At 42.9% G+C, this 26,693-nt stretch overlaps 1 protein-coding gene across 4 annotated transcripts in view; it reads left to right on the top strand.

Annotated features, from left to right (window-relative positions):
* Window positions 1–26,693, top strand: part of Rai14 (retinoic acid induced 14) — a 152,229-nt gene that overhangs the window by 71,367 nt on the left and 54,169 nt on the right. For all 4 annotated transcript variants that reach the window (XM_040757617.1, XM_021231783.2, XM_005078006.4 and 1 more), the window contains one exon: window positions 26,524–26,654. In XM_040757617.1, the coding sequence (XP_040613551.1) occupies window positions 26,524–26,654 (131 nt within the window). The remainder of the gene's footprint in view (window positions 1–26,523; window positions 26,655–26,693) is intronic.

The following is a 26,693-nucleotide window of genomic DNA, read 5'->3' as shown; positions in this document are numbered from 1 at the left end:
CGGTGGGATCCAGAAGAGGGTGTTGGATTCCCCGGAACTACCTGACAGGGATCCATGCTCTTAGTATGTGAACCATCTCTCCAGCCCCTTTTGTAGCCCCCACCTCTTTCAGTGTGGTCTGGAAGGACTTCATTTTCCATTGGCACTCACTGGTGCTACTCACCATGCCTGAATTTTGAAAGAATGTGTTTGAAAGTATGTTATAGTATGTATTCACAGAGCTTTTGCATCATGCTTCGCCCATGACTCAAGGAATTTGGCATGTGACTTTGTTAGAGAATGATGAACCACTGGGCAATATTTAAAATACTGTCCATGTGACAAGTCACAGTCAGGAATTTAACAGTGTCTGCTTTTGTGGGTTGGATTTGGGCTATTTGATTGTTTCTTTTTTTTTCTCTCTATAATCAGTGTGTAGTATATTTTCTTTTTTCTATTTCTTTCTTTGTGTGTGTGTGTGTGTGTGTGTGTGTGTATGTGTGATGTACAGGTGGAAGAGTACATGTGTGTATATGTGCAGGCACATATGAGTGTAAATACCAGGGGGCAGTGTCATATGTCTTGCTCCATTGCCTAGATCTTGCCTTTTGAGAGTGGCTCTCACTGAATTAATCAGTTCAGTTAGACTAATTGGCTGATGCACTCCAGGAATTCCCGGTTATGGTGTATAGACTCACACCATGGATGCTAGCTTTTATGTGGGTGCTGATCAAGCTCCTCTTGTGCTGCAGTCATTGAATTGAGTGCGCCAGCTTGTCAGTCCTACCTGCTCTTCATGGGACACTTGGCTGGAGGAAAGCTACTGCTTAGGTTACCTCCATAGGGAGTTCCACACAGGTCTTGTGCTCTACATGTTTGATCAGATATTTCTAAGCAGATTCTCTGTCCGGGGGTGACTCGGACAATGAAGGCATGGAGCGCAAGACCCAATTCTCAGTATCTCAGAATGCAGTTATATTTGGAGACAGAGCTTTTATAGAGGAAATTAAGTTAACATGAGGTCTTTAAGAGGACCCTTATCCAATTAGACTAGTATGCTTACAAGAGGGAGAAATTTGGCTACTAGAAGAAACCTCAGGACTTTGCATGCACAGAGGCAATAGTGTGCGAATACACAGTGGACCACTGTCTGCGAGCCGCAGAGTGAGGTCCCAGGAGAAACTTGCTGATGCTTTGCTTGGATTTCCAGACCCTCTGAGACGATCCATCTCTGCTGACAAGGCTGCCCAGGGTGCAGCATTCTCTTACGGATGCGCTAACAACTGACGCTATCTAATTTAGTGAAAATTTGTAAAGACATGTTGTGTCAAATGCTAACAAGTAGATAACTGTGAATTTAATTTAGCTTTTAATGGATCATCTGTAGACTTGGCTGACTTTTCAGCTCAAAATTGACAGCATTCTGGAATCAGAATTGTGAATAAAGCCTATTTATATTATGGAAGGTAGTCATCTCTTCCCAGAGGCTCCTGTTTTAAATGTCAATGATGTTTACAAGTCTTTAAACAGTTATTCTCCACAGCAATGTCTAGCATTTGAGCAAACAACTAGACCCCAGGGTTTCTCCACGACTACATATAATGTGGACATGATGATACAAAAGTCAGCGTATGGGCACATTTCCCAAGCAATCAGAATTTCTGAAGCTGACTCATAAAAGCTAAGCTTTGAGTGTTGCTATGATAACAGTGTATTCACATGCATAATCTGACTTGTTTCTTTGTGCCTGTCTTGTCTGTGGATGAGCTGATCACATATTAAGATGTAGTGTGCTCACTGCCCCTCAATTTCTGTGCAAGCATTTAGTATGCCATCAAGTGTTAACTCTTACTTCCACATGACTCTGACACCTGGCACCCTGCATAGCTGGTTGCATCACTTGCTTAGTCTGTGCTTTTCCCTTACTGCATTGAGACTTCGCATCGAAATTCTCCTTTGCTACCGTGGGAATTCCCGCTTTTAAAACTGCCCTAGGACTACCGTTTAGGTAATACTGGAGTGTCATTTTTCTTCTGTTACTCTTTCCATTCATTTAATCGAGGCTTGGAAAACTGGCCATATGTTAAGTTGAAGTTGCTTTTCTGAGGTGACAGGCTCTTGGAGATGTGAGAAGAGGGTCTCCTAGGTTACCGAACTTGTGCTCTATCAATGTGTCCCTTTAAAGGGGCTTAGGTCTGTTTGAATTGCGGTGGTTACAGTTAAAGAAGATGCCATTAAGGAAAAAACAAAAGCACCCACTCATTGTGATTTAAATGAATCCCCGATTTTCATTCTTGCACAGAACTAGTTAATGCTCAAATAACTTAGAAACTCTGCCCCAGAGAGGATGAGGATTCCCCTTCTTCTAAAAGAGATTGGACTATGTTTTCTTTAAGAACATATGGAAATGATTTTGTAGGTAGTCTGCAAAATAATTCAAATTATTTAGATATGTGCCAATATAATGTAACACTCTTTGCTGTCAGTGGATGTAGCCTACTGGTAGTTAAATTTTGTGGGTTATAGAATTCAAATAGCTGTGTGCATACATAAGACCTGAGTGTAACATTGTGGATTACTTTGAGGAACTAGAACAAAACTGGGTGTGAATATCATTATAACCCGAAGGAAGGAAGTCATTCTGAACTTAACCACAGCAGGTGCCAAAGTGCACTTTTATTAGAAAGCCTGAACTTACTATCGGGTAGTAGGAAGTTGTGATGTCTGCTTGACTGCCATTGGCAACTTGACTACACTTGGCATTAACTAAAACCTGTAAGGGTTTTTTTTTTCTTAATTAAATAATTTAAAGTGGGAAGACCCACTTTTATTCTGGATCTTTCGAGGTGAGGAGATCCACCTTTAATCTGGGCAGCCTATGTAAAGGACGTGGAAGATGGAAGCTTGCTCTCTTTGACTGCTTGTCCTCACTCTTACTGGCAAGTCCATTCCTTCATTGGCATTAGAGCCTGCTTCTTGGGGATTCTTTCTGGGTATACTGAAGACCAGCTGAGACAGTCAGCCTAATGGACTGAACCACCTCTGGGTTCTTTAAACTTTGCATTGATAGACAGCCATTGTTGGACTAGCTGGGCCACAGCCTATAAACAATTCTAATAAATCCCATGTATATATCATATATAATGCACAAAATAATAATGCATAGTAGATATACTCTTATAAATCCTGTGTATATATGTATATATAAATATGTGTGCATGTATATACTGATAGAATATATATATCATACATACATAGATATACATATATGCACACACACATATACATTCAATCAGTTCTGGTCCTCTAGCGATCCCTGACTAATATAGAAGTCACATGAGTCCATTCTCTACCTCACCCCTTTGTAGGCTAACACCAGACTGAGATAATATTTGTAGCCAAATAAGCCACCCTTATTTGTTATTGTAAATCCACCATCTCAGAAACAAAATAAGTAGAAGACATGAGATAACAGATCATAGCCTGTATCGTGGCAGGTGATTTTGCCAATAACCAAACACAGCAGCAAAAAAAATGTAGAAAGTATGTGTATATGCATTCATGTGTGTGTACATGGAAGCCAAAGATGGACCTGGTGTTCTTCCTTACCATCCACCTTGGTGTTTGAGACTAGTCTCTCACTGTGGGACCTGGGCTTGCTAAGTAGGCTAGGTTAACTAGCCAGAGAGCCTCCAGGATTCATTGCCTTTATCTCTCCAGTGCTGGAAATATAAATGTATGCCATTATGCCCAGATTTTTACATGAGTTCTGAGGATTGAACTCAGGCCCTCATTCTTGCATGGCAGGTAATTTATGGACTGAGCCATCCCTCAGCCCTCAGAATATTTTATAATATAGTTAAAAAGAAACATGAGAGGATGTCCAGCCATCCATTTCTATTAAATAAGTCCTATAACTTTCACCCATTCCTATATTAAAACAAGACTGGTTGGCCAAAATCAAATAATGTGTGTAGACACATCCTCACTAATAGCATTTAAATCTTCCCTTTAATTGGCTTCTGAAATTCCGCTTTCCTAGAAAATTAGCCCACACTTAATTTTACTTTTATGGATCAGCTGTTAGGATGGTAGTGATGGTGTGTATGGTAGTTCTCTGGAGGAACAGAGCCAATAGAATGTATTGAGAGAAACAGGACAAAGACATAGACAGACAGACAAGCAGGCATGCACACTTGCACACACATGTACATACAGAGAGAGGGAGGGAGGAAGGGGGATGAGTGAGTGAGTTGGGCTTGGTGGTGCATATCAATGACGCCTATACTTAAGAGGCTGAAATAAACAAGCCTTGGCTTGAATTTGAGGGCAGCCTAGGCAACATAATAACCTCCTTTCTCAAAAGCAATAAAAATGACCCATGCCTTTTATAGTATACACTGAAATATTAAGAGATGAAGTTATATGCTATCAGATTTGCTTGAACATAATCTGTAGGCTGGAAAAATTGGATCATCAATGAATAAGAGGAAGGGTAGTAGGAATTTCTGTGTATTGAAATCAGGAGGACTCAATGGACTCATGGAGTTTTATTATCTTTTTTTTTTCTTTTGCTTGCATTCGGTTGTAATGTTTGAAATTTAAGCATTATTTTATTACATTAGTATATTTATTATGTGTACAATTGCAGGCAGGAGCATGCCAATAGATGAGAAGACAACTTGTGGGAATAGATTGCCTCTTTCCACCATGTGGGTGGGCATTGGAATTTAACTCAGGTGGTCAGGTTTGGCACCAAGTGCCTTTTACCCTTGGAGCTATTCCATTGGCCTTTGAATTTTTTTATAATGAAAAGTCAAGTACAAAAACCCAATAATCCCTTCAAGACCCTGTGAATTCATCAAAAACAAGATAGTCACACGTTGCATATCTCCCAATGGAAGAACGTGGCATCATTTATTAAGTATTTATTCTGCCCAAACGCATTGAATTTGATTAGGTTTTTTGGCTCTACAGCCAAATCATAGGAAATATGTTAAATGACATTATGAGAAAAAGTCCTTAACAGTAAAGTATGAAAATCTTTTGAGGGTATCTTATAGTTCTATTGCTGTGAATAGATGACATGACCATGACAACTCTTATAAAGGAATGCATTTAATTGTGGCTGGCTTACAGTTCAAAGGTTTAGTCTATGATCAGCATGATAACAGGCAGATATCGTACTGGAGAGGAACTCAGAGTTATACATCTTGATCTTCAGGCAGCAGGAAAGGAGTGTGACACAGGGCCTGGCTTGAGCCTCTGAAACCTCAAAGCCCACCCCCAATGAAACCTTCAACCAGACCACACTTCCTTATAGGGCCACTCCCTATAGGAACTATTTTCATTTGGAACACCACAGAGAGCAATTGACTTCATTTCTTCAAAATATAAAAGAGAAAGGTGCGGAGAAGGTGTTGAAGAGGAAAACTACAAATTAAGAGACTGGGAGATGGAGCCATTTTGCCATGTATGGACCTTTCTTGTGTCCTGATTTCACCAAAGCAAGAAAACTTGAGATGATTGGGAAATTTGGGGTACCATTAGAGATTTAATTTTTAAGGCATTGGTGTTTTTGGTTTTTTTTTGAGGCTACGCAATTGAACTCATTTAAAAATTGACATGTACCAAATATGGATGGATGCTGATGGGAAAGGGATTATGATCCGTGTATAGCTGAGGTGACACAGTGCTCAGTTGGTAGCCACTGAAGCGATACAGTAGAACACAGGTCGTGTTAAATAATAACAAGCATTTTTTCCAGTGGTGCTATACAGTACCCTCATATTTCGTTGAGGTTCAATATGACCAGAATTTTACCTAAGATGTTTTTGTTTAAAACTATAGGGGCTCAAGAGTAGAACAGTAGAGCATTTATATAGCATGCACAAGGCTCCAAGTTCAATCCCAACCCTGTACTGCAACAGAGCAAAATGAAAACAACATACAGACAGGTTTCTGGTCAGTTTCTTTATAGTTCTTTGCTGAAAATAACCTAAATATTAAGCAAAAAAAATGTTCAAGTTAATTAAGGTCTTAAATTCACTTTATGGAATGTTCTGTGTCCTATAAAATAACAGTTTATGGCCTCATAAAAAGCACTTTTAATGTATTAGAGCAGAAGAAAGTAAGACAAAATGGTTATGGTAGAGAAGGAAAATTGATGGGAAATAAAACAAAACATTAACTTTAAGTACTGTATTAAATTATGAATGTGCATGTTAACATATTTTGTCATGTGGTTATATTTAGTTTTGAAAACATTACAGATAAAAAATATGTACTGTTGCCAAACATGATATAGATTTGTAATTCTATGTGTTTCGATGGCAGAGGCAGGAAGACTTCAAGTTCAGGCCAGCTCAGGCTAGATAGGAAGTTGCTGACCAGGTATAGCACGGGCTAGTGCAGTATTATACATTGATAAAATATGTCCATATACATATATTTAAACTAGGTCATCTTCACCCAAATCAAAAATACTTTTTCTAAAAAGCAATTTATTAGGTATCTATTATATATTTTATGGGAATGGTACTTTTTTATAAGTATGTGTTTTAGATATGGTATAAGGTAATTACTATTTATACACCTGCTTACTTAGTTTTGAGTAAGCAGTAGATGGTAGCTTTCATACTGTGGGGTCAGGAAGATCTGCATTTTCTAGCCTACACAGGCTATTTGTGGTTCTCACATACTGCCTGCCTTTCTGTTCCTTGTACTGTTACCCCACCTCCCAACTAAACAAAGGAACAAACAACACCTACAAACCAACAGGTGGTCCCTCACTAGTGAAAACAATGGTGAAAGGAACCGGAAGCTCTTTTCCTAATACTCTGATCATCAGTCTGTCTCTGCGATTGTGGTCCTCTCCAGAGAGGGCAGTTGGAAGGCTGCAGTTGGACTGTCTGGGTGAACTTGACACTGGTTAACAGCCAGCCAGTTGATGATTAATTAGAGAAAAGCCTGACCTTCCTGGAGCGAGACATGACCCAGCAGGATTGTGGTATGGAAGGAGACCCCACTGTCCAGCCGTCATCTCTGGAGTCTGGGGAAGGATGCTGCCTTCCTGTTGTCTGCTGTCAGTCTCCCAGAGCCTTGACAGAGAGATAATCACAGGCCCTAGGAATGGACTTGACCCTGGAGTTGAATTAGGAAGGAAAGCTGAGGAATGGATCAGGGGTTCACCAGCTATCCAGGAACTTCTCAGGTGGCCAGACTAGGACTTAATAGTGTTCAGTTGTGAGAGTACTGTGAACCTGCTGAGTGATCATTGAAAATCTACCAGGACAAGTTCTTCTGAATCTTAAAGAAGAATGCATGTATGTACTATGTGTGTGAGTGGGCCATGGCATGCCTGTGTAGATCAGAGAGCAGCTTGTGAGAGTCCATTCTCATCTCCTACCATGGAGTCTCGGGATTTGCACTTGGGTTGTCAGGCTTAGCAGCGAGTGCCTTTCTATCTCTTTGGCCCCTGAGTCTTTCCTACATCTTAATGTGGGAGCCAGGCTCGCTTGTCCATGCCTGCCATCTCAGCACTGTGGAGGCAGAGGTCAGAGCATTGGAATTCAAGACCCTTTTCAGCCACAGCAAGTTTGAGGCAAGAGAATCTGCCTGAGATCCCGTCTCCAAAATTCAAAACAACAAAGCAAAAAGCTTTAGTTGTTTCAATAATTATATGAAATATTTAAACTGTTGATATTTTAAAGTAATGATCAATGTAGGTTTTTCTTTTTTGGTACTAGATTCCACACCCATTTTATTTGGAAATAATATTGACAAGGCAAGCTCTTCCTGCCTCCCTTACCCTCACAGCCCTTTGCCCTAGCTCTGATCTGAGCGCTTGGGGTATTTATTGTCTCTGGTTTGGAAGCACCCATATGGCATGTGCTTATGTTTCTGAAACACAAGCTGTTCAACTTTGTTTCCTGAAGTGTATGTTGCTAAAAAAGAAAGAGAAAGACCCAGGTGGTTTTACTATATTTCATTTCCATGCTTTTTACAAGTTAATGAGAGGAAGACTAACAGAGCGAGACTGAGGAGTCTGAAGGAGCCAGGATACAGGGGGAAGTTGTCCAGAATTCCTCCCTCTCTTGGAATTTAACTTCCCAGAGCCCTGGGCTGTGCTGGACTGTTCTCCCATAGGCATTCAAAAGAGTCTGCTGAATGAATGAATGGCCCAGCGAGGACCTCGTGCCCTATTTATTGAACTATATTTGATAGGGAGCTGGTTTGCTGAGTTCTCTCCAGCCCATCAGCTTGTGTATTCAGTAGGATCCGTATTTTGTGGGTCTCACCTTCTCTTTGCCTTTTACAGCAGGCAACATTGAAAACTTTCAGAGACCAATCCAAAAGCTCGTTTTCCAACGTCACGTAAATCTCCTTTCTTCAGCATAGGTCCACCCAGTGTTAAAACACCCGAACAGAGAAGAGGTACTGTGCCCGCTCTTGCTCACCTTGTGTTCTTCTGGGGATCAAAGGGCAAACTCTCTGGAGCTTGGAGGTAGAAAGGAAATTGGGGTGTATTAGAAGGGTAGGCATTGTGAACATCTCTAATTAGCTAAGTATAGATGTGGTCCTCTGGTTTGTTGGTCCATGCTGGTTGTTTCTCTGAGCAAATGCTAGTTCAGAGAGAGTGTGCTAGCGTAAGCCCTTAGGTTTCTGCCCTCCAGGTAAAACCTTTATTAACGCCCCCTACTCCATATAATAGAGGTCACCTAGCCGACTCCAGACAGCCATCCTGGTTAGGGTGTCAGTAGACTGGCTCTAGCCTGGCTACATATGCTGTCAGATTCATCCCACCCAAGGCTGCTTATCCATGTCACCCCAAACTGGGTTAACTGGTGACTTCTCCAGTGCTCTTTCTCATCCTGGGTCTTCTTTTCCGTTCTTGCCAGTAGCTCAGAGACATGGTGGGAAGCAGCTGACAAACAGTCCATGTATACGGACAGCCAGTGAAAGAGATGTTAAGTAGCCTTCCCTTCTTGCTGGCACCCTAATCTCTGTGATTCTCTCGATTGCCTCCTCATTGGAGGCAAAGAGCTTGGCAGCTGGGGTGCCTGGAGGAATGAGCTCTTCTGTCTTCCTCTGGAGAATGCTAGCAGGCCCTGCTCCCCCAGTGTTGGTTGATGCAGAGGCTGCCTCTGGCCAGGGCTAACTCTTACTGCCCTAATTGGCTCTGAAGAAGACTTGCGTTGAAAGTGTGGCATCCCGTGCGGCAGCATTCAGAACAGTGTTTTGGGCTTTCAGAAGGTGAACGGATCACAAGGCCTGTGACTGAATTAGTCCACTGATGGCTTTATATTTGATGGTGTTATTTGAAGGTGGTGGGAGCTTTATGAAGTATAAGACTGGGAGGGAGTAGGTTCCTTCCCCGAAAGGGTAGATTTTGCTCAGGGCCATCATGAAATGAGGCAGTTTCACTGTACCTGTTTTCTGCCTTGCTATTATATCTCACCACTGTCTAGAAACAACAGAGCCAGGGGACCATGGGCCAAAGCCTGAGACCATGACTCAAGATAGATCCCTCCAGCTTTAAGATGATCTTTTCAGGTATTTTGCAAAATGATGGAGAGCTGACTAACACAGTTACCTTGAGGTAACCTCTGGAGGAGATACGTGACCTCGATGGTTTTGGAGATGAGCCCTATAGTAGTTTTGTTCTTAGCAATGACATTGGTATTTTAATGCTGACATCGTAGGGAAGCCACACTAAGATTTATTATAGATGCTAGAGTGCCAAGGGAATGCCAATAGAGGTGAAAGCCATCATGTTGTGTGATATTAGTGATCCCAAGGATATAAAAACGCAATCTTTAAACTTGGGAACTGGTATATTAAGTGGCAGGTTGGGAAGACAGAGTCCAATAGCATTTGCTATTGTTGAAGTCACTGTAAGCATTGCAGGACACAGGCATGCACATACAAAGGTGCTCGTGTCAGAGCTGCTTGAATAGTGAAAGCCTGGTAGCACCTGGGAACTCATTACCACTGTGCAGCCTGACTTATCCTAACACAAACCTAATCATATCTGGGAAGAGGAAATCTCAACAGAGGAATTGCTTTACTTAGATTGTCCTGTGGGCATGCGTATGTGTGGGGGGGTATTTTCCTGATTCTAATTGATGTAGGATGGCCCAGCTCACTGTGGGTGCTGCCAGCCCTGGGCAGGGTGGCCCTGGGGTTGTATATGAAAGCAAACAGAGCTGGCCATGGAACACAAGCAGCATTCCTCTGTGCCCCCTGCTTCAGTTCCTGCCTCTAGACCCCTGCCTTGAGCTCCTGCCTGGCTTCCCTTGATGATGGACCGCAGCCTGGAAGCTGATGTAAGCCCCTTCCTTCCCAGAGTTGCTCGTGGTCATGGTGTTTGGCACAGCAACAGAGTGCAGACTAGGATGACCACTTATTTGTAGACTTCGATGTCTGGCTGTAGAGCTGTACTGCCAGGAGACATTTGATGGCTACAAATCCTTTAAAGAGCTTTTTAAAAGCAAATTAGCGTTGTGCTGTTTTACTTAACCTGTTGGTACAAAGGAAAGGGTATGTATCCCCAGTGCATGTGTAAAATACTAAAAATATTTGCCAGTCCCACGTAGTTTTCTCATGTCCTTGTGAGCCATACAATTAAGAACACCATGAAGAATTCTTATCCTTGATAGAACTGAAAGTGATGCTGTTTTTTATTTATTTTTTTATTCCAGTTTATATATATATATATATATATATATACACACACACACACTATATATATATATATAAAACTGGAGGCTGGAGAGATGGCTCAGTGGTTAAGAGTGCTTGCTGCTCTTACAGAGGACCCAAGTTCAGTTCCCAGGACCCACATCAGGGAGCTCATGACTGTTGGTTACTTTAGACTCTAAGGGTTCGGTACCTCTGGTTCCCGCAGATGCATGTATGCACGTGTCCATAGCACCCCTTCCACATAATCAAAAAAAAAGTCAGAACTTATACTGTTAAATGTAATAAAAGTCTAGAATGCGTGCTTGTATCAAGTGTCGTCTATTATTTGAGGTATTCTGTGTGCTTAGTTTCTAATGATTTCTGACATTTCTCCAAATCTCTGAGTTTTAAAATCTCTTCACAGAAAGCTTTTAGTCAATTATTTTTCCTTCTGTCTTAGTTGGCCTAATAACTATTACCTCATTCTGCAATCTGGCTTGTATTTCAACAACTGGATGTCTTAAACACTATTTGGCATTTGTAAATGTATGTGCTAATTTGGAAAACTGCCTTTATTACAGTATGAATCTTCCAAGTGACTTTTAAAATTATGTTGTGGTCCTCATTTTGAAGACTAGAAAATGAGAAGCCACTTAATTTGTAAAAAAGAGTCTCCAAATGCCATTCATCTTCTCTCATAACTGTTTTGTAATTTATTAAGAAAGTGTTTCAGGGAAAGCAATTCTACAGGGTTTATTTAATACATCAGAGTAGAATTTGAGCATGTAGGGAGGCGGTGGCATGAGGCCTATAGTTTCTTGTCTCTACAAACCCAGCCCGTATCAGCCTCTAACCCTGAGCTAAGAACCGGTTATGGGTCTCATTTCTTGTGGCATCACCAGCCCTGGTGCTGTTGCAGCATCCACAATACCAAATGCTTACTCAGCACTTCATGTGGGCAACGAACATCACCAAGTGTTTAACATGTTAACTCGTTCAGCCTTCATGGCAGATCTCTATGGTAAGCTCTTTCAAACTACCCCCCCAGAGAAATGAAAGGAAAAAAGAGTTTTAGCTCCCCAGTGGCTTAAAATTCCGTAGCTGTACACATACCTTGGAAAAAAGGATTTTTTTGCTTTGTTTATGTAGATTGAAGTTTTGGTTAAATTTGAACATTCTTCTGGAAATCTCAAAGATGAATTTTTTAAAACATATTGTGTTAACAGTGAGAAAAGTTAGGAAATTCTTTATTGCTACACAAAAGCTAAGAGTAATAGTTTTAATGTTTGCTGTATTTGGCTGCCTAAATTGTGCACAATTTCTGAGCTGGATAGAGAGCATGTTGGATATTCAGCATGCTAAATAGAACAGCCCAGAAGTGTGGTCAGGGCAAAAATAGTTGTTGTGCAGGATGTAAGGGGAAAGATGATAACACTTGAACTGGGCTAGGACTTTAGAGACATTAAGGAAGATATTGGGAGCATAAAATTAGTATGATATTCTTGAGAACAGTTTACTCTTTGAAATTCCAGAGCTCATGAGGAAGAGGGCTTTTTGTGAGGACCCAGTTTCAGTTCCCAGCCCCCAATAGGGCACCTTACAACTGCCTACAATTCCAGCTCCAAGAGACGTGACCTCTTTTGTGGACTCTGAACACCTGTACTCACAAGCACGTATCCGAACATTGTATTTATATATTATATATGTTTTAATATTGTATTATATATTATACATATGCACATAAATACGACATATAATCTTTTTTTTAAAAATCCTACAGGGCTTTCCTAATTAACACCTGTCATCCATTCCCTGTAGATTAACATCTATCAGGGGCATGCTATGGAGGCAACAACAGTGGATTTGTAAGAAAACATGGTGTCGGGAAACCTGTAGCTCCCAGTCTGTTTAGTGTAGACCCATGGCAATCAATATCACATTTTGTTTTAAGCTCCACTTTGTTTTGTAATTTTTGTGATTTTTTTTTTGTAACCATGGTAGCTAATTTCACTTCCTGGCATTCATATGGGCTTCTGCATTCCTGTGTTGTTATTTTGATTTGCTTCCTGGTCAGCTGGCCCAAATTTTTACAGATCTGTTCAGTTGCATTTGGCTAGAAGCAGGCTCTGCCTGCAGCGTCTTGTGTCGTCCTCATGTCCACAGGACTGCCAAAGAGAGGCCGGCAGGGTAATGCCCAGTTCCACTAGCCTCTGCTTAAAACAGCCCACTGTTGTTTGGTATGTGGTCTTCTGGGAAAATCTGAGCCAGCCTGAATTGGAGAAGTTTTTGAAAATGACCTGCTCTCACCCCCCACCCCCAAAAGCATTTGAGGTTTTCTTTTTCCTTTAAATCAATAAAATTTCACTAAGTTTCGTACTTATGAGTGCCAGTCTTTTTGTAGACATGCCTTTTTAAAAGCTCAGGGTAGTTTTTTCTCCCCCTATCTTTTATTTCTTAAGTTTACTTCGATGCCTGCATCATTCATTTCCCGGGTCTTCCATTAATACCTTTCCTCCTCCTCTTGCTTCCATTCGTTTCTGTTCCTCTTCAGCCTGAGTTCAGATTTTCTGCACTTCTCAGTCTGCTCCTCACTGCATCCAGCTCATCTCACAGCTGGCCTCTGCAAACACCAGTCCCTGAGTCCAGATTAGTCTTCAGTGTCATGGACACATCGATTTTTTTCCCTGGTTGAACACCAGTTTGTTTTCTAGAAGACTGTAATTTTATTTTGCAGGAACAAATGTGCTCCAGTTACTCAAAGAGCTTGTCCTTCTTGTAGATGGCTGGAGCTTTTCATAGGAACAGCTGTTTGTCACAGCGTACATTTATATGGGGAAGGGCATGTCTGTGTGGACTTGAATGAGGCAGCCTGCTGGATGCTGTAAAGCTTCTCCTCAGAAATCTCCATCCACCAAGGTGGAAACAAGCAGAAAGGAAAACCAGCCCATCCTTCCAAGCTCCTGAGGAATGTGTGGTTTGGGGACAGTTGCAGCAGGAGGTGCTTACAATGAAAGTGATTAGATAGATGGCAGTGGTGGCCTGAAACCATGGAGTAGTGACCCCTTCCTATGTGATTGTCTTCTAGACACCCTGGCCCCACGTTGTCCTTCCATGTTCATTGTGCTGTAGGCAGATAGTGCACCTCATGGTGACCAAGTGGAAGTCAGGAAGGCATGAACTATGCTTACCTCCCCTTATCCCTCTGACTTTGGCGCCAGAAGTGGGGGCTTTTGTTGGTTTTTTTCCCAGGGGGTTTCCTGGCAGACAAGAATGCAATTTATTAGAATCCGTGGTCTAGTGTTTTTTCCCCCAAATTTGTCCCACTTGACCTAAAACTGCAAGGTACATCCCACAGTTTCTAGGTTGGGCATATCCTTCCATCATTTTCCATGGTGATGGAAAGTGTCCCTTAATTTATATTGCACAGTTCATTTCACTGGAAAAGTGATACATCATTTAAGACTGTTAAGACGTTTAATGAATTCCCCCAAGTTCATACCACTGCAGAAGCTTAGAAGTGATTCTCTGGCCAAGCAGAGTTGCAGAGGCTTGTGGACTTGCATACCCTCAGCAGTATCTCTTCTCTGCTAGAACCAGTCAGCAGATCTGAATCTGGCCCTGGGTGTGTATTGTGAATGTGGATACCCACTAAGCCTAGAGAAAAGGCTCCATTATTTAAAACAACAATGGAATGTCCCATGGGACTGTGAGTAATAAGTGAATTAGCCAGCACTTCCTGAATGCTTTACTCTCAGCCAGATACTATTTTAGAAATATCAGATCCATTTAATTCTCACAACACCCCCAAACAGAGATTACCCTTATTATCCTTTATTCTACGACCAAAGCACAGAAGGATAACATAACTTGCCCAAGTCACAGGGTGGAGCTAGCAGTGTGTGACCCAGAGAGGCTGACTTCAGGGTCCATAACTTTTAGTGTTGTATTATATAACTTTTCAGAAGTTGGGAGTGACACTGGAACTCTGTGGTTTTCCCCTACCGGTGCCCAGAGTTTAATTTCACTTTGGCAGATGGGAGCCAGTGGCTGCCTAGTATCAGGGAGCTTTCAGGATGAACATGTCAAGGTAATAGCATTCAAATAGTTGGCAGTGAGCAAGAAGAGGGACTATCTTAGGGTGGGCTTGTAAATGGATTTCTTTCAGTATTTTTAGTGGCAGTGTTGTATTCTGCTGAGTTTTTTTGCTCATCCACTGAATAATACTCTGTTCATTCCTGGCTGGGTACCTTCGTTGTAGGTACCCAAGATAAGATGGAAAAGCCTCAATGCCTGTCCTTGAACTCATAGTCATTGGGACACAACTAGCTGAACACAATAGCTTTCTATACAAATTGTTTCTATAATAAGAGATGATATGTTGTATGCCCTGAGACATAGAGTTTCAGAATTTCAAAAGCATTATTGTTTTTAAATGATTTCATTGTTTTTAATTGTCTGTAAACTTGCTGGTTTTAATGAATGTTCAGGTGACAGATACCTGGAATTTATATTAGAGTAGGGTCAAAATCCATGGCCCAAGACATATATCAAGCACTGGATTTGCTTGATTAAACTTTTCTCCCTTTTGGTGATTTTTGTTCATGTCCATTTATCACTCAGAACCTAGCTGAGTCGTAAAACTTGAAGGCAAGGCTCTGCTTTGGGCTCTGAAAGAGTAATGAGTACAGCTTCCTATGTAAGAGCTCCTGTGAGGTTTTCAGAGTATTCTACCTCTGCTAGCATCTTTAACTGGTGTCACTGTGCTCTCAGAACTGTTCTGTGGAGCAGTTGAGCTTTCATGGGCCTGCCTGGGAGGCCCTGTGTCCTCTGGGACCTGGGGTGGTGATGGTGTCGGAGGGCCACCTCTACAGAGGCTCTTCTGAGGCCTGGGACACATCATACTGATAGTGAGCCTCCTACCCCTTTTCTAAGTTGTTAAAAAGCACTGACCTCTGCTTTTAACATCAGGCAGAAGTAATTTCTTGGAACTAGATTTTTTTCCCTTGTGGGTGGATGTTGGAGTTTATTCTGAGTTTGCTATTATTGGAGTTTAGAAAGGCTACAACAAATATGCCCTTTCTTGAGAACTATAAGTGTTCTGTTATAAATAAATCAATGGTGTCTTTTGTCCCAAATCCATTAAAATATGCAGGCTACTTAAAATTAACCTCTGGGGTTGGGGACACAGTTGAGCAGTGGGGCTCTTGCCTAGTGTGTAGAAAACCTAGGTTCAGCCCCAGGCATTACAGAAATAATAAGCAAATAGTATCTGAGAAAAGAACCACTGGGCTTATATGTGTAGCATTTTGGCTACTTAAATCACTTAATGAAATGAGGCTTCTAGCACCTGTTACAAAATACATAGAAAATTGGAATGGTGACCTAAAGCTTTGGAATGTTATCTAGAATCCAAACATAGTTGACTCTATTTTAACAGAGTGGTTCATTGTAAAGTGTCCAAATAGGTCTACAGAGTGGCATTGAGTAGTCCATCTATCAATATGTAAAGTGTGTTATTAGCTACTGTGTTTTACAGTTTGGGAAACTGAAATGCACAAAATTAAATTACTTAAAGGCCGGGATTTGAACCTAGCTGTGCACAGTACTTAGCCCTGGGATTGAGAACAAACACAGAACAGACCAGAGAAGTAAGTGTGTGGTTGCTGCAGCGGTTACGGTGGACTTGCAGTCAGCCGGATGGAGGATTAAGGGTCACCTGGTGAGAAATGGGGAGCCTTCTCTCTGTATGTCACTGGGTTGGTATCCCAGAGCTGCCTTAGCAGATTACCACAAACTGTGAGGCTTAAAGAGTGGTTAGCAGTTCTGGAGACCAGAAGCTCCAAAGGCAAAGCAGCATTCACCTCAGATCTCTGCAGGTCCTGAAGGAAGTACTGACCTACCCCTGTCCTCGCTTATGGGGGATGCTAGTTGTCCTGATCTCTGCCTCCATCTTTAATATTGCTGTCTTCTCCATGCCCCGTGTGTTGTTCTATGTGTTATAAAAACAGTAGTTGTTGGATTTAGGATCCACCCTAAAGTCAGGACATTTTTGTCTGTGGGTCCTTAGCTAGTTTGATATACAAAGACCCTGTTTTCTAATTCAGACAGCAGTCTAAGGTAGAGATGTTTGGTAGACACTACTGAACGCCGTATCATTTATGACTTACATATACCCTAGAGTTAAGACATCAGGAGTGAGACTTTCTCTTAACAACTGCTTCTTCTTCTTTTTCTTCTTCTTCTTCTTCTTCTTCTTCTTCTTCTTCTTCTTCTTCTTCTTCTTCTTCTTCTTCTTCTTCTTCTTCCTCTTCCTCTTCCTCTTCTTCCTCCTCTTCCTCCTCCTCCTCCTCCTCCTTCTTCTTCTCTTTCTCCTCCTCCTCCTCTTTTTTAAGGCCTCAAATGAACAATAGGCAATTGTGGCACACTGCAAGCCTATTGAATACCTCTGTTTTCAATCTCAAAATGATTCTGGGAAAGGCTGGGCTGGGCACAGCAGAAGATGGAATGCTTAGAGTTCACATTGAACACATTTCTTTAAGAGCTGTTTTCATGGTTAATGAGTTTCTTTTGCCATCATTTTATCCCTCTGTGCATTTTTAGCATCTGTAAAGGGAATGGTACCGCATATGATCAGGCTAGAAAGCACCCTAGCCCCCCGACTTTGACAATGTAGACCCTAAAACACATGTGAGCAGCTTTTGTGGATAAACCCATTGTGGGGGTTGCTTCATGTGACATCTCTGTTGTGTCATTTACACAAAGATCAAGGCTTAGAAGCAGTAGCTGATCATTGTGTTTAAATATATGTGAAGAAAAATCCTCAGACCATAGTCCATTCTCTTAAACAAGGTGTCTTAAAAATGAATCATATAAATCATCTCATATGTGTGTTCATAAAATTTTAAGAGCTTGCTACTCACCGACGTCTTACGGTGAACAGGTTACTAAGGCAAATAATCACTCTTCAATCGCTTTTGTATAACTACCAACTTCTATGGGTAATACTGAGTTTGCCTTAAGTATGGTTCCTATGTATAAAAGGGAGTTAGAGGGCCTTAGGGGGTATAACTCAGTATGCAAGGCTCTGGTCTCTGCTGGAGAAGGTGGAGAGAAAAGAGAGAACGTTATAGTTCTCTTTCCAGCCTTAATGCTTCCAGATATAGGTCTCTCCTCTACCCTGCATGGCTGCCTCCTGGTGTGCTGGCTTAGTCAACTTGTTCACCACCTGTTGTGATTTGAATAGAAATGGCCCCTATAGGCTCATTTACTTTGATGCTTGGTCATTAGAGAATGGAACTGCTTGGCAGGCACTAGAAGATGTGACCTTGTTGGAGGAAGTGTGACACCTGGAGTCAGCTCGTGGCTTTCAAAAGCTCAAGCCAGACCCAGTGGTGCTCTCTCTCTCTCTCTCTCTCTCTCTCTCTCTCTCTCTCTCTCTCTCTCTCTCTCTCTCTCTCTCTCTCTCTCTCTCTCTCTCTCTCTCTCTCTCTCTCTCTCTCTCTCTCTCTCTCTCTCTCTCTCTCTCTCTCCCTCCCTCTCTCCCTCCCTCTCTCCTTCCCTCCCTCGCCCCTCTCTTCCTGCTGCCTGCTGATCCAGATGTAAAACTCTCAGCTCCTTCCCCAGCACCATGTCTACCTGGGTGCGGCCATGCTTCCTGCCAGGATGATAATGGACTAAACCTCTGAACCTATAAGCCAGTCCCAATTTAAATGCTTTCCTTTACAAGAGTTGCCACGGCCATGGTATCTCTTCATAACAACCCTAAGACATAGTAACCCTAAGGTACCATCTCCTGTCCCAAAAGTGTCCCTCAGAATCAACAGTTCCTGGAGTCTAGGCTTTTAAGGTCTCCACATTCTGACACTGGAACTTAGAGCAAGATCTATGTTCTGAGGAACACAGTACCTGTCTACCTCTTCAGCTGCTTTCCAGGACTGCTGTAGCAGATTGCCACAGTTGGGTGAATTTAAGACCACAGAAATGCATTCTGTCACACGCGGTAGTTTAGAAGTCCCAAATCACAGTGCTTCCAGAGCCATGCATCCTGCAAAGACTCTAGGGAAGACTGTCTCTCCTCCTCTTCTAATCCCTGGTGGTTCCTTCAGGCTTGGTGTGCCTCACCTGGCAGCCCAGCTTCAACTTCTGCTGCCATCATTACAGTCACCTTTCCTAGGCCTACAGTCCCTTTTCTTGTAAGGACACAATTCACTGGACATAGGACTCACCTGACACCAGTAAGGCCTCATCATAAAGACATCTGCAAAGACAAGTTCCAAATGAGGTCATATTCTGGGGTTTTAGGACCTATGGGTTGCAGCCCCTTCAGGTGTCAGATGACTCTTTCACAGGGCTCTCCTAAGACCATCAGAAAACACTAATGTTTACATTATAATTCATAACAGTAGCAACACTACAGTTATGAGGTAGCAACAAAAATAATTGTATGGTTGGGGGTAATCACAGCATGAGGTTCTCTCTCCCATAGCCTTGACCTCAGAGTCTGCGCTTGAATCCCCTCTTCCAGCTTCTGTCCAGGATTAATGACCGATTCCTTCTGTCCTGCTCCATCTTCCAAGACAATATCACCAGGCATTGCTAAATATTTCCTTCATATAGTTACAATGTCTGCTCCCAGCCAGACTTTTGTGGTTACTTGAGAACCTCCTTCCCTGTTTCACGTGGCTTCCACTGACATTTCAGTGAACTATTGGGAACATCATTAGCGTGCGTGTGTGCGTGTGTGTGCGTGTGCGTGTGTGTGCGTGTGTGTGTGTGTGTGTGTGTGTGTGTGTGTGTTGTTTTGTTTTTACTCACTACTGACTCTGCTTGTTTTGACTTCTCCTTCCCCAAGAACCCATAAAAGCCATAAAACACACATTGGGACACGCCACCCCTATACCTCTGCCTCTCCCTTCTCCCTCCATCACAGAATCAGAACACAACCCTCTCAATGAGCTACCACTTGCCTGAGTGCACCTCCTCCCGGCCCTCTTGTCAGATATCCCCACATACTCCCCTTCCCTTTCCATCCTCTCCCCGCTTTTTCCTTTGCTTGTCTCAGCCTCTGCATTTGCTTCAGTCGTTTTCACTGTAAGAGTTCCTTCCTTTCATTTCTCTTTCCATTAAGCTATAACTTTCTCCTCTTGAGAAAAACCGACTGAACTGTGAATGGAGTGATGGTACACAAGTCCTTTAATCTTTCTGTGCCCTGGTTTCCTCATGTGCAAAATGAGCTGCACATATTACTGACTTCATAGAATTAATGTGTAGTGAAGTCCCTAGCGGACCATTTTTTAACTTTTTAAGGGTGGTATTAGTACCCTCTCTGGATGTTCACAGGATTTCTTTCCCAGTGCCTGTCTAGAAACCTGGCAGTTATTGGGTATGTCTCTACCCTCAAAGCCTGGAAGCTCCCTGAGGAACAAGATTATTTGTTCCCATCTTTTTATTCCCAGGACTAAACAGAGTTGGTACCTTAGCTTTATATCTCCATTGCAATATGAATGCAGTTAGATGGAGAAAATTTTCTCTATAGAGGGAAAATTTGTCTTTCCTATTTCTAGATTTATTTCAGTCCCAATGAATCTTTGATCACATGTTGCATGCCTTCCTTCCCTCCTTCCTTCCTTCCTTCCTTCCTTCCTTCCTTCCTTCCTTCCTTCCTTCCTTCTTTCCTTCTTTCCTTCCTTCCTTTCTTTATTTTTCAGTGTTTGGGATCAAACCCAGGTACCTGGCAAGCAGTTTCTCACTCTACTCCAGTCCCTAATGGGTTTAACTGTTGTGTCTTAACATTGGTCAGTATAGTCAGCAGATGAGCTGGTAAGTTAAGATGATGGAGAATGTAAGTATAATTGCTGCCTAAGACAAAAGAGCAAGTAGAGAAGGATTCACCATAGTGACTTGTGATACAGAAAGAAGAAAAAAGCTGTTCAGTGTCGTCTGTTGCTGCAGTGAACTACATTTGACAAAATAACTTAAGAGAGAGGTTTCTTTGGCTCACAGTTAAGCAATACAGCACACCATCTCAGAATAGTCAAGGAGTTGGGAACTTGACATATCCACCGTCAAGAGTGTAGTGTGAATCCAACTATATTTGCACTCTTTGCTCCTTTTCTCCATTTATGCACAGTCCAGGACCCAAAACCCAAGAAGTGATGCCTCCCTGAGCCATAGTAAGAGTAGTGTGTTGCAGTCTGATGGCAGAATGGCCTGCCTGATCTTGGAAGGAGGTGTTTGTGGTTATCTTATGTCCATTACATAGTGTTCCACCTTAATGTGGAAAGGCCTCCGGAACCATGGCATGACTCAGTAAACAGAGGGTAACAGATTTCTGAGTGAGTAGTAGACACAGACACAGCGCGACCTAGATGTGCATTATCTAAAATGAAATGTAGTAAAACTCATTCTTAAATGGACATCTCTGCTGCTGCTCCAGAGTCACAGAACCTGTGTGCAAAGGTCTTTGTGAAACTGCTGAGCTCCCCACAGTAGGAGAAAAGTCAGATGTTTGTGTCATGAGGTGCTGGTAGTGCAGGTTTTCTATGCATGCTAAAGAGAGCAGTCTTATAAGGCTTTCCTTGGATCACCTTCTGTCTACACCATCTACCGAAGGCATCTGCATCCTTCACCCGTGGCTACACCATCTACTGAATGCATCTGCATCCTTCACCCATGACTTCTCTCCATTTACCTAAATAGCACTCACTGCACAGTCTGGTTCATGATCTGGTACAGAAAAGTTCTTGCCTCCCATGAGAGTTTTACTCTCTTTAGGTGACATTAGCTATTACTGTTGACATATTCCTGGTAATGTCATAATTTATCTTTGAAATTTTATGGAAAATCCAGTGAGGGCTGTGAAATAAATAGTTGTCGAATGAATGAGCAAGTGAAAGGTCTTGTCTCTTTTCTTTGTAACAAATATCTATAACCTCTTCATTACTTTACATCTAGTAGGCAGACATTACTAAATACTGGTTGTTACAGTGACAGAAAAAACTTGTTAGGGCCGTGAAGCTTGCCTGTTTATCATTCCCTTTAAAAATTTTGAAGTGTGTGCCTTTTTTCTGTACATCATGAATCTGAAACCTTTCCAGTACAAATAGTTTGCCTTCTACATTTGCCTTGCTGATTGTATTGGCAAAAAATCTGCTCTTCTCTGTAAACTAGACGGAAAAATAAAACAATTCCAAACATAATATCTCAAATAGATTTCCCTTGATGGCTGCTCCAGGAGACCCCATACAGCAAGATCTATTTCAGGTTGCAGTGGTTTGGGCTTTAGCATCTTTCTCAGTGACTCCAAGAACTATCTTTTTTCCTCCTGGGTCACTTCTGTGCCACTAGACGACTTTGCCTGGACTAATCTATTTCAAAACTCAAGCCTGCCATTGGCCAGATGTCTGTGACCACTGGATTTCCACTGGCTTTTCAGTTTTCCATGATTAGACCAAAATAAAAGAAGATGATGCCATGTCTGGCCAAGGGTAGATGTTGCTAGTTGCCAAAGCCCCAGCATTCGTCACCATGACATGCCATTTGCTCCCTTGGAGGGAGACAGGGCTTTCAGAGGCCAAGCTTCAAGAGAAGAGCTGTGAGCAAGTAGGTGTCATTTGGAAATGATTTGATATCTAGGAGACTTACCGGCTAGCCACTGAAAATCTCACTTGTGATATATTAGCAGGAACGCCGGAGCCCACATTGAGGGTAAGGTCTCCCTTTCTCACATGCAGCCCTTCATAGCTGACACATTACACATGTCTCTGGAGTGTAACATATGGCTTCCTGAACTTGCAAATGTGGCCTCCTGCTCTGCTGAAATAACGTCTGTTTAAACAGTCTTCTGGAAAAGCGAAGCTGCATTCAATAAAATAATTTCATGTCCAGGGAGCTTTCTCTAGGGTCCTTTAAAATGTGATTTCTGAGAACGTAGTAGAAATTTTGCATTAAAGTGTTACCTGCCTCCACATAATGGACTATCAGATTGTAGCTGTAGAAGTAGATGTTTATTTTAGATGTTAAAAGATTCATGGAGTATTAGCTAGACAGGAATGGGGCAGATTGTCTAGTTCAAGAATAAAAAGCTCAGTTTGATGGGGTAGGCCCACCATCCCAACCAGTCCACAGGCTGGGGGAGGAGCAACACAAGGTTAAGGCTGCCCGTGGCTGCAGATCAAGTTCAAGACCAGCCTGGGCAGCTCAGTAAGACTCTTTGAAACTACGTGCGTGTTTTATGTGTGTGTGCATGAATCTGACGGCATCCTGTAGCTTCAACCGTGTGCGTTTATGAATCTTCCAGACACTTAAGAGCCAGGTTTTGGCAGCAGGTTTGTCTTTGTAGTAGAAATAAAGAAACAGGAGGGAATGTATCATCCATAACCTTTGACCCAATGTCAACTTAGCCAGAAACTGACCCACGCAATGTTATTGTTCTGTATACTGGAGAGGAAGGGAGGGAGGGAGGGATGGAGGGAGGAGAAACGTGATTTATTAATTACCTACGGAAGACATACGCGGATATATGGTTTAACAGATAGTTACCAAGTGAGTGTTTCTGGAGCCACTAACCGGGTTGCATTACAGGCCAGGGCCCCTGTGTAGTTCCATGTATCCCTTCTCACCAGACGCAGCACCCCAACTCCTAACCTACACTCTGGTGTTACCGCAACTGTGACCTGGTTTTCTTTGTATCAGTTTCTACACAGCATGGTTGCATTTCTTCTGGACTTTCCTTTATTTGCGTACAGCGACACTAAGTGAGGCGTCGCTTGTTAATCTTTCTTCTGAACCCTGGTTTCCAGCAACCGCCTGTGCTACTGCGCCCATCGTGTTCACCGTGCTTGCCTTGTTGACTGCACTGTGATCTGGCTGTGTCATTTGTAATGTTGGTCTCTTATGAGGGGTGCTGTTAACACTGCAGCAGCAGATCTTACGGACACACTGAACTTGTGTCCCTGAGCGAAAGCCTTGTGTTCGCCCAACTTTTGTGGGAGACAAGCAGTACTGGAATAGAGTTGTTTTCCCTCTTTTTCCCATCCTATTCTTATTAAGGCCTTGTGGAGGACAGAATTGGTTCACATAAAATCTCAGCCAGCCTTGGCATAGATGCTAGATGTCCCTGAATGGGAACAGTGAGAATTGTTCTGAACCTAATGGACCCCTGGGAATCATCTTACATCCCTGGGTCAAAATGTTTAGAATGGGACCCAGAGTCTGCAGACTCATCCGCCATCTGGGTGTCTCTTGTGAGGGAGACACTGGCTCACCCCAGTTGAATTTATGAGGGTTGGCACCTTAGTCATGAAGAAATTTGCGGGAAGTATACATGATTAAAAATCTTGGAAAACTGGCCTTTTTGTGGGAGAGCTAAGGAAGTTGGACCCATTTACCCTGTAAATGTATTTTTGAAAGATTGAAACATGATTTAATTGTTGACAAGAGAATGAATTTTATTATGGCAGTGCAAATATTTGCTAAGTCGAGAGAGATTTAGGTTAGTCAACAGGGAGCACGTACTGAGCATTCTCCAGGCACCAGCGACGGAAGACGGCAAAGCTGCCGTTCACTGTCTTCAGGGAACTGAGGGTTTGGGGGAAAAAATGAACAAACCAGAAACCTCGAACAAAAGCCAGGATGCCGTATTTCATCTCGTCTAGACGGGAGGCTTCAGTGGAGTTGAGTAGGTGGCCCCTGAGGACACAGTAGAGCAGAGTAGCACAGAGAGGTCACCAGGAAGGCCTTGGGAGCCTTCAGGGCCTGGTCAGCTTTAGAAGGTGGCCTGTGTGTAGGTGGTAGGTGACAGAGTGTTCTAAGCAGCGGCTTTCATTGTTTTATTATGATTTTCTAATAAGAAGTTCTTGCTATCACAGCCCGGTGTGCACGTGTTTTCATGAGCCAGATGTTTCATAAGGCATTCAATGTTATTAAACCTGAGCACCTGGTGGTGTCTTTTCTGTTTAGCTTTTAGTATATTAGCTTAACCCAAAACTAAGGAGAAAACTCTTAAAGTGACCGGTGTGGGACCTGTCTTAAGGCTTGTTAGAGGAGACGATCCTCGCAGAGAGCAAGGAAGAGACATTGTCCATGTGTGGTGGTATCTGGAAACCTTTCTTGATCCTGAGGTGCGAATGGATTACTTTGGAATGTCAGGAGAGAACGGTCACACTTCTCCTTATCCTGCCAATCCTATCTTTTGACTGTAGATTGACCGAAACAACTTTTAAAGGTTTATTTTACTGCTTGATTTCAATGTTGTGCCTCTTGGAGGAGGGACAGGGGACAATAGGGATAATGGATAGGGAAGAGGAATTTGCTTCTAGTCTCCCAAGAGAGGTGACATCAGAATGCGTCTCAGTCATGCCCCCATGTTGTGCCTGGCTAAGGAGATAATATGGCAGGTGGCAGTGTGTGGAGAGGTTCCTGAGGAAGATGAAGAAAGTGGGGTCACCTTTCCTGCCTTTCTCGATTTGCTCTGGTCTTCCTTCATTCAGACTCTGGGGGTACCCACTATGCATGCGCGCCCATTCTTGCGCCCTGCCTGTCGTGAGCCCGTGTGCAGCACTCACAGATTGAACGGTGCTGCAGACTATTGAGCATCCGCGTAGGAGAAGCCATCTTCTCTTAGCTTCATCTGCTCAGAGAGGTTCATACAGTCACTCCGGACATCAGGCAAGCGCCATTGCCCTCCAGACCTTCCTTGCCGAATCCTCCCCAGAGATCCATCTGGAAGTGATTTAGGGAACCGTCACCATGGGATGTTTTTCTAAAGAATGGAGTGCCCTCGCAGCAGTAGACAGAAAACCCATTCATGGGGCCTTGCCTAGCTTAAGTGCTCTCACTTTCATTAGGGTTTAACATTCTTCTGAGTGGCCCAGTCCAGTTTCAATTTAGTCAGTTTAGGTTAGGGAAGGCTTTTACAGGGGACTATACTTTTCCCTTTCATTATAGTGTAGCTAAACATACTTCAGTGAAACTTTATTTTGTTTATTTGTTTGTAACATGCACTATGGGGGCAATCAACGGCAGTCTCTCTCTTAGTGTGTGCACTCCAGTTAAGTGACACCGCGTAGACTAGTAATATAAGCTGGTGTCCTGGCCATGCTCTTCTGTCGTCCCCTCAGGAGGAAGCTTGGTTTGTAGTCAAGATAATGCCTAGTGTTTTGCTTGTGAGTACACTTGGAGTAGGAATGTGGATGACGGTGGCCCAGACACACTGATAAAAATACAACTCAAAGTAATCATCCAGAGCTGTGCTATTCCAAGTGGCACTCACTAGCAGTCTCTCAGAGTTTTAAGAATTCTCTCCCTGAGCCTCACTGGCTCTTTGATGTCTAATAACTTGATCAGAGGCAACTTCTGTCCTGAGTGATACTTTATTGAGTCTGCAGCCTGGACAGCTGCTAACACCTGCAGACAGCTCAGAGAATCAAGGCCTGGTGAGCAGGCCTGAAGGAATAGCTTGTGTTTAAACTCTTAGTAAACTTGACCTGCTAGCCGGTTTGGTTTGGCAGCACAGTGCACTTGAGTGAACTGGGCACTAGGTCAAAGGCCTGCGTTCTCAGGCACCAGCTGTCAAGGTTAGCTAGCAATCAGCTAATGAGTAAACCGGCCCATCGTGTACTCCTTGTTTCTTCATCTTCTGAAGGGCGGCTGAAGGGAGTTGACCCTATCTCGGAGTTTGCCAATGGCTGGCATTTCATTAAACTGTTGTGTCTTTGGGAAAACCAGCCTTCTTGGGTGTTCCCACGGTGAAGCTGAAGGCACTTGTAAAAGAGCTTTTTGGGGGAGCGGGGCTTGATTTGGCCAGGGAGACAGCGATGTGCTGATGTCGCTCACCCTCTGCCTCTGCCTTTTGCTCCACAGACCAATGAGTGGAACAAGAACGATGACCGCCTGTTGCAAGCTGTGGAGAATGGAGATGCTGAGAAGGTGGCCTCACTCCTGGGCAAGAAAGGGACTAGTGCCACCAAGCATGACAGCGAGGGGAAGACCGCGTAAGAGAAAAGACTGGTTTTCACAAGCGTTTGTTCAAA

This window comes from Mesocricetus auratus, unplaced genomic scaffold (genome assembly GCF_017639785.1).
Source record: "Mesocricetus auratus isolate SY011 unplaced genomic scaffold, BCM_Maur_2.0 Super-Scaffold_100015, whole genome shotgun sequence".
Lineage (NCBI taxonomy): Eukaryota > Metazoa > Chordata > Mammalia > Rodentia > Cricetidae > Mesocricetus > Mesocricetus auratus.
Note: the sequence above shows the minus strand (reverse complement) of the source record. Positions and strands in the feature narration are given on the sequence as shown.